Source organism: Pogoniulus pusillus, chromosome 24 (genome assembly GCF_015220805.1).
Source record: "Pogoniulus pusillus isolate bPogPus1 chromosome 24, bPogPus1.pri, whole genome shotgun sequence".
NCBI lineage: Eukaryota > Metazoa > Chordata > Aves > Piciformes > Lybiidae > Pogoniulus > Pogoniulus pusillus.
In genome coordinates this window covers 979,215-986,832 of record NC_087287.1, presented here as the reverse complement: position 1 = coordinate 986,832, position 7,618 = coordinate 979,215, and the positions used below count along the sequence as shown (strand labels likewise).

Below are 7,618 nucleotides of genomic sequence, written 5' to 3'. Positions count from 1 at the left end.
TTTTTAAAATCTTGACCCTTTGCTCAGAATTAAACTCATCATGTGGGCTCTCCTCACCCTTGTAAAAGTCAGCTACCAGAATCAGAGTTGAAAGAACTACAGGAACATATTTTTGTGTAGATTGCACCAAAACTCAGGATTGTTAATCCATGTCTAGATTTGCAGCTTTAGGTATAGGATTGCCTTGTGAAAATAACAAGCACTTGAAAATTAAAGATGCTGAGAATATAGCAGCCACCTCAAATTAGCAGTCACCTTATTCATGCCCAATGCAACTGCCGTTTTCCCTCCCACATATTTAGTCTAGATGCAGCACCACCTCTAGAAAACTTAGCTAAACAAAAGTACCTGTTCACGACTCTCATCCCCAATGCTGAATTTTCCTATATCGCAAGTTCAGTTCACATTACAAACTCAGCTCCTGCATCACCTTAGGGTCCTGTTTTAGGAAAAGATGCATCAGCTGTTAAACAAGCAGATATTGCTCAAGCCTGGCCAATGCAAATGGCACTTCACCAACATTCACTTATCTGAATGACAAGGACAAATGTTTCAGGTTTTTAATTGAATTCAAGAGTATTCTAGCAACATGTGTGTCCACTGAAATGTTTGAAGCAGCTAAGATTTCACTGGTCTTGGGAAAAGTACCATACTGGATGATTGCAAAGTAAAAATAAATATATGTAAGTCAAAAAATAAACCACTTTTCTATCTCCTGTATTCCATAAAAATAGCAATGTAGCTTTTCACATGGAACTGCCAAAAGAGCCATGACAGTGCTCTACCTTCTCTGTGGACAAACGATTGGTAAGTATAAATGATGGATAGGCTCTGGGAGGACAGGGTCACTGAGGTAACACCCTGTGGCAAGTGTCAATGAAAATACTAGCAATGAAAAAGAGCTTTCGATTTTTTCTTAGAAAAGAAAATATGACAGTCATTGACAAAATCATTACACCCAACTAATTTACATTGGAACGTGCCTTATTTCAGCTCACATCTCTTTTACCACAGATAACGACTCTACAATAGCTAAAAGTAAGTGATGTGACCTCCAGTTCTACCATGCAGTGTATAAGACACGCCCGTGTTAATGCCTGTCGTACAATCACAGCTGTTAGTTCTTTTAGTAGCAATTTGAAGACTCTCAGTCATTTCCATCCCCTATCCAAGCTCCCCCACCCCCATCAGCGTCCTCTCCTTCTTCGCTGGTTCTTGCTTGGGGGCTTCAGGAGACTCTCTCGGTATTTCACATTCGTGTGGAACAGTCGGACCATTTCATGGTCTTTGTTATCCAACACTCTGGGCAGGAAGAGGGATGATTTCTGTGTCCTGCGAGTTTTAAAGCCCCTTCTGGGTCGTCCTTTCCCATTGACTGAGACATACCAGAGTCTCTCTGCACTGGCTTTGCGCTTGGTGCCGGCTCTGTTGGGTACGGTCCGGTAGAAGCGGGACGCATAGGTGTTGTAACCCAGTTCATGGATCCTCTCCACAAACTCACATTCTGCATTATAATTTTCCTGTAAAGAAAACATGACAACGTTTGAGAAAGACTGCACAGGTAATAGCTCTCTCCTACCTCAAAAAGATTGCCCTACAGTCTTAAGCAACCCTCCCTTGGGCTTTAAGATAAGGACAGCAACACGTGTGGTGGGAAAAACTCAGGCTGGTGCCACAAAAGGCAAGCAGAAGAGAAGTGCTGAGCCTGAGTTGCTGTGCAGCAAGGTGCTCCCTGTTAGCAGGGTGAGCAAGCTCTGTGGATCAAAGACAGAACAGGTCAGAAAACAGTATGAAAACAGGAAAATGGCCTTGGATAGGAATGAATAGCTCTGCTGTGAATTTGTACTTTTCACTCTTATGGATCAGAATCTGCCTGCAAACTGGATAGGTGATTTAACTGCTGTCTATCAAACTTTGACATCTATTGAAAATAGAGAATCCTACAGTTTAATGTAAAATGTGATTCTTTAATTGGTGTCTTAGTCGTTAGACACACTTGCAGTCTATTACCTCTGGTTTGTAGTTGAGCAGATAGCTGATCAGTATACGATGTCTTTATGAAGCTTCTTGGTTGCTGCCATACCAAGTGGAAGTCCCCCTGGCCAGCAGTGTGTTTCTCCAAAATGCTAGGCTGTTCCTTTGTCACCAGCTGGCAGGGAGGATACACATCCATTCTGGGTGCTCATACTTTACATCATCTGTCAGACCTTGCTGCTTTTTTATCTGGTCCTCAACTGAGAGAAAACCATGCAAAAACCTGGTGCAAGGAAGTCCTTCTTCCTCCCTGAGAGGAGTAAAGGATCTCCCACACTGTATGCCTTTTCTTGCCCACAAAATCATCTTTGCTGTAGCTGTGTAGTTAAGGTTTCAGTGTCTGATATGTATAAGGCAGAGGGGAACTGCTACCATGGTCTTTACTGAGGTTTTTTATTTCACATCACCTCTCTTGAGGACATGGAAAGGGCCCAGGTAGCCAAGCTGAGACCAAAAAAAAAGCCATAAGCTCCATTAACAACATGCTTTTAATGCTGTTCACTGCCCAGAAATGCTGATAGGCATTCAACAAGATTTTAAAAGACTCCACATGTCTCTGCTTTGCAGATGTAAAACGGAAGTTCCCTTCCTTGCAAGGACACAGTCTTCTCATGATGCCTTGCAGGAGCCCATGCAACTACCATATGTAGGTAGATTTGTTGTGCTGACTGCCTTAGTTTTGGTCGTAGATGGTTTATGACAGAGGATAAGCTTAGAGGATTATCCCAATCTGCCAAAGATACAAAGGAATCCTGCAGAATCAACAAACTCATTTTATAGACATGGGGAAATCTGGTGAAGCAAGGGATAACAGAGTTATTCCAATGCTACTTCATAAAACACTCCCTAGGCAATTATCCCCAGAGAAGTCTAATCTTATTTGAAATAGGGCCCTTGCACAGGTTCCTGGAGCAATAACATCACTAAAGCTTTTGGAGAGTTTTTTTCTAGGCAAGGAAACTCAGGACGTTTCTCCTAAACTGAGCTCTCAGATCTCACTTCTTCAGTAAAAAAAGCTGGAAGGCTTTTCCTGGATTGCCCCTTCTGAAATATGAGTCTGGAACAGTCTCCCTCAAACTTGAGCTGGAACAGCAAAACTTATCTTTTCTAGTGGCACAGAAACATTTCATGGCTGTTATTTCTTGGCATGCGACAGCTGAACAAACTTCAGGATAGCCTGATGCTCCTCAAACTAAAAAGGAAAGTCCAAGAGAAAAGGACTCTCTGTGCAGTCCTGCTCTAGGCTTTTATCCTGTCTAAGACAAGAGGGTTTTGATCATAATGTGTTGAATCTTATTTTAATTCAGTTAGATTAATCTGGAGGGAAGAAACCCCCAACTATTTCAAACAAGAAAGAAAGAAAGATGGTAAAGAACTTGAAAATTCATTCCTCCAATTAATTTCTTTGGGGCAGACTCTTTATCTGAGCTGATGGAGGAGCTTCATTGAAGCAAATGCCCATTTAAATCAGAATATGAACTGAAAGCACAGAAGTAGCCAGACATAGCTCTGACACAGCAGAACTCATACGTCCTTGTTCCACTTTAGCTGCATTTTCCTTTTCCAAAGTTGTGATCTGCTTCTCTGCAGCAGCAGAGAGCCATCATCATTACAAACAGGGCCAGTAATCAGTCTTTGCATCACAGAAGACACATGATAGAAGCTAGGTTCTGAACAGTACCAGAAGACTTTTGAAAAGGTGGAGGAAAATACATTAAACCAGGGAGGCAACAGAGTTGATTGTATTACCTAAGCTGGATTCACACAGGGTAAAGCTCACATATCACGCTGTTAAAATCAACTGAATTATATAGAATGACTGATTGGAGGAAGCCAGTTTCATGTAGCCATGCCTTACCCTCACCAAATCTGTTTCCATGCCACAGGATTCTGGGGGAAGCTGCCCTGTATGGCTGTTACACAGCAAGAGATCTCAAGATTGCTAGTGATGTAATCAAAGACAATGGAAGAAACTCAAGTAGGCAGATAATTCACATAGTGCACACAGAGGCAGAATCACCTTAGTGTGCCAAGAAGTCAAAGCTAAAGCATTTTGTTCACTGAGAGGAAATATTGGCTGGGCTGGAAAGACAAGGCTCCCAGTAATGTCAGTAGAGCTCAGATTTGACCTCAAAGATCAGAAAAGTAAATGTAAAAAGGGGTCAAAGGAGTAGAATAAGGTATTTATTTTCAATTTTATCTTCTTGCACCTTCTCACTGCTTCCTTTGCTGCCTTTTAGTACCCGTGAATTCTTTCCCTGCCTAACCAAATACTCTGTGCAAAGAAACTCCCATCAGTAGGCTGCTTTCCAGTAACAGAGATGTTTAGTTGCTTCTGTATACCCTGTCTGACACATATGTCCTCTACTAGCGTCCAAGATCTACATCAGATGAAGATATGGATAATTTTGAATAGAGATGGACTGCAAAGGCTGGTTCAATGCACTCAACTGCCCTGGTCTTTGGCTGTGTGAAATACCTTTGCCAAATACATTCTTTTGGTTTTGGCTGGGCTGACAGTAGCAAAGCAAGGGAACATCTTCTTTGCACTGGTACAAGGCTGCTTTTTGGTTGTCAAAAAAAAATCCTGGAGTTCCAGGCAGAAATCTGTTACAACATTAATCTTTTCTCCTAAACATTTATTTCTAAGAAATCAGTGGTCCGCGCTGGAAGAGGAGATAGAAAATGACAGGCATACATCAGGCTTAAGTAAAACTTACTGATGCATAAAGTCTGCCTCTTTTATTCATGGCCAGGTATCTGCCAGAAAACAAGCCCTTGATGGCAACGATTCCAACATCAACAGCAGTTATTTCAAGAATACCTAGAAAGAGAAAAGATGATGAGATATCTTGTTGCTCCCCACCGCGGGGAATTTTCTGAGACGTTTCAATGTCCACTTACATGCAGGGTGTGATTTCGCAGCTATCATTACTTCACATCCAAATCGTCATGCAGTCGTGTGAGTGAAACTTGGCTGTTATTTGAATCCACATGAAACGACCACGATGTGGGAATTGTTTGAGATAAACTTGCAATAAAACCCTCGATATCTGATTGAGATTGAATTGTTTCAAAACTGAGAAAGATCTGACGCTGAACTAGAGGCTGGCTTAATCCTATATGTGTATATATATATATATATATATATATATATATAAAGTTTAAATCCCCCTTAATGCTTAGGAACACAAGAGCTCTTGACTTACTGAAACCAGTCACAAAGCTGTCCATTTCAGGACAAAGCCCTCGCTGAGGTCTCCAGAGGGTAAACCAGAACAAGTCAGCTGCATTTAGAGCCATGTATATAATCGTGGAAAGAACTCGTCATTTAAGAAGTCAGTGTAGCCCTCCAGACAAGGGCAACATGACTGCCCAAGCCAAATTAAAAGGGAGGAGAATTTCAGGCCATCAGACATAAGGTCTCAAACACAAGAAGATTGCCACTGGCAAGGTTAGCACAATACCTGCCAAAATGTTTATGTCCAGCCAAAGGTGCCAAGATGCTGACGTAGGCACAAATGGCTCAGGAGATACTGGGTTGTATGTGCAGATCTCTCTAGCTGACTCTTCATTCTCTAGCTGTGACCTGATGGCTCAGTATTTCTCTAACGAGTGTTTGGAAACTAGAGGTGACCCTTGCACACACAAATTCATGGTTGTATTTTGGCAATGATAAAAGCAGTGCCAGAGGTCTGTCCCCTTTGCAGAACTGGGTTGCTAGCCTGATCGTGTTTGGAAAAGCTGGGGTGGTTTGGTACAGCTGGTTTGAATCAGGCATCGATTCACTGCTGAAGGATGCCTCCTCCAGGCTTTGATAGCGAGGAGGTTTTCCTCTAGGAAATAGTGGTTTTCCTTTGTGGACTTCAAAATGATCCCTGAGGTCTCCCTATCTCTGTGTGCCATCATCAGTCGGGATTTACATTTCCTGAGGTAGTGGGGCCAGGACAGAGGCCGGGCTGTGTCCGCTGCCGGGGCCAGGCTGGCTGCGGGGGCGCCCGGGACCCTCCCGGGGCAGCGGCAGAGCTGAGCCCCGCTCTCTTCCCTCCCGCCGCCCTCGCACAGACCTCCACACTCTCGACATATCCCGTTTCATCTTAATTGCCGCCGATCCCCGACACATGTCAAAGGGGACATATGTGGTTTAGCCCGTGGAAGCTCACGTCCCCAGCAGGAGACAAGCTGGGGCAGGACAAGGGAGGCGAGGGCGGCAGCCTGCCAGCCCGTCGGGCAGAGGGATTCAGCCCCTGCGTGATGTGAGGGCACGGCTGCCCAGCCGACAGGGCAGGGCTGGCGTGAGAAGCCCTCGGTGGAGCAAGTGACAGGTCAGACGAGCTGCGCAAGGCAGGTTCCAGGTCCCCGTCGGGGACAGCTTGGGATTTGGGAATCCGACTCCGCCCTGGGAGAACTGAGTCCCTCCACCGCCAGGCAGGTCACCGCACCCTGTAGGACACGCTCCGGATTCCTCGGCCTTGGGGGCAGAGGAGGTTACCTCATCGAGCCCGGCAGCTCCCGGGTCCGGTGTGGGAGCCGGAGGGTGCGAGGGTGCGGAAAGGGAGCCGCGGGGTCCGGCAGAGTCAGAGGGGCCCCCCTCGATATGCCAAGGCGAGGTCTCGCCGACCACAGAGATGGGAGGGAGAGAAGGTCCTGTCAGCTGGGAGTGACCAGGACCCCACCAAGCAGCTCCGGACACCGTGCAGCGACTCCGACCCCAGGCAGAGCAGGGCAGGCGGAAAGGCATGAGCGGCCTCGCCACCGCCCCGTCCGGCACGGTCCCAGCAGCCGCCGCCGACTGCCCGCGGATGCTGGAGCAGGACGCAATTGGTCCGGGCGAGAGACACCCTCCCCCCCCCCCCCTCCCCAATACAGTCAGCCCCGGGGGAAGCTGGACGGGGAAAGGTGTGCCCAGTACTCACTGAAGACGCTGTTTTTCTCCAGGGTGCCGTTGATCTTGCCGTTGGGGTGGATCTGGAGGTGGTACTTGGTGGCACAGTAGAGTTTCCTGCGCCTGGGCGCTCCCCCGAGGTGCTCGTAGACGCCGCCTCGGCCCCCCGCATCCCGCCGCAGACGGGGGTCGCTCGGGGAGGTTCCGGCGGCCTCGGGCACCCCAGCGGCCCGCCCAGGGGACCACGGCTCCTGCAACAAACTCAGGAACAAGATCCAAATTATAACCATTGTGGCATGATGGCCGCAGCGCTTAGTCTGCCGGGGAGATGGAGGCTTGGAGCGAATGACACCAGGGGTCCCATTAAAGCCGTCTTGCTAGCAGCCCTCCAAAGTTGCAGAGTACGCACTGCATCGAGCAGTGAAACATCGGCAAGTTTTTATCAGCCTCGATCTGGCCCTTTTATCTGTCCCAGATTTACTTAAATCAATAGACATCAGCAAAGGCCACCGAAGAGTCCCAGCTGTTTGTATTAGATGGAGCTGCCGTGATCAGCCTTCTCCTTGGGTTTCCAGCTAGACAGACGGCATGCAGGAGAGACAGACAGACAGGCAGGAAGGAGGAGGAAGAGAGAGAGAAAGGGAGAGAGAGACACCCACTGAATTTCGGCAAGAGACTGTGAGGGAAATAGTTGATCGA

The 7,618-nt window shown here is 46.8% G+C and overlaps 1 protein-coding gene across 1 annotated transcript; it reads right to left on the bottom strand.

The window, feature by feature from the left end:
- Positions 1-558: 558 nt before the first annotated feature.
- Positions 559-7,396, bottom strand: FGF3 (fibroblast growth factor 3). The gene is made up of 3 exons (XM_064163930.1): positions 6,951-7,396; positions 4,755-4,858; positions 559-1,520 (listed from the first exon to the last, which is right to left on the bottom strand). Exons 1-3 carry the CDS (start codon positions 7,207-7,209, stop codon positions 1,188-1,190), a joined length of 696 nt encoding a protein of 231 aa, XP_064020000.1. The 5' UTR covers positions 7,210-7,396; the 3' UTR covers positions 559-1,187.
- Between the last annotated feature and the right edge of the window lie 222 nt (positions 7,397-7,618).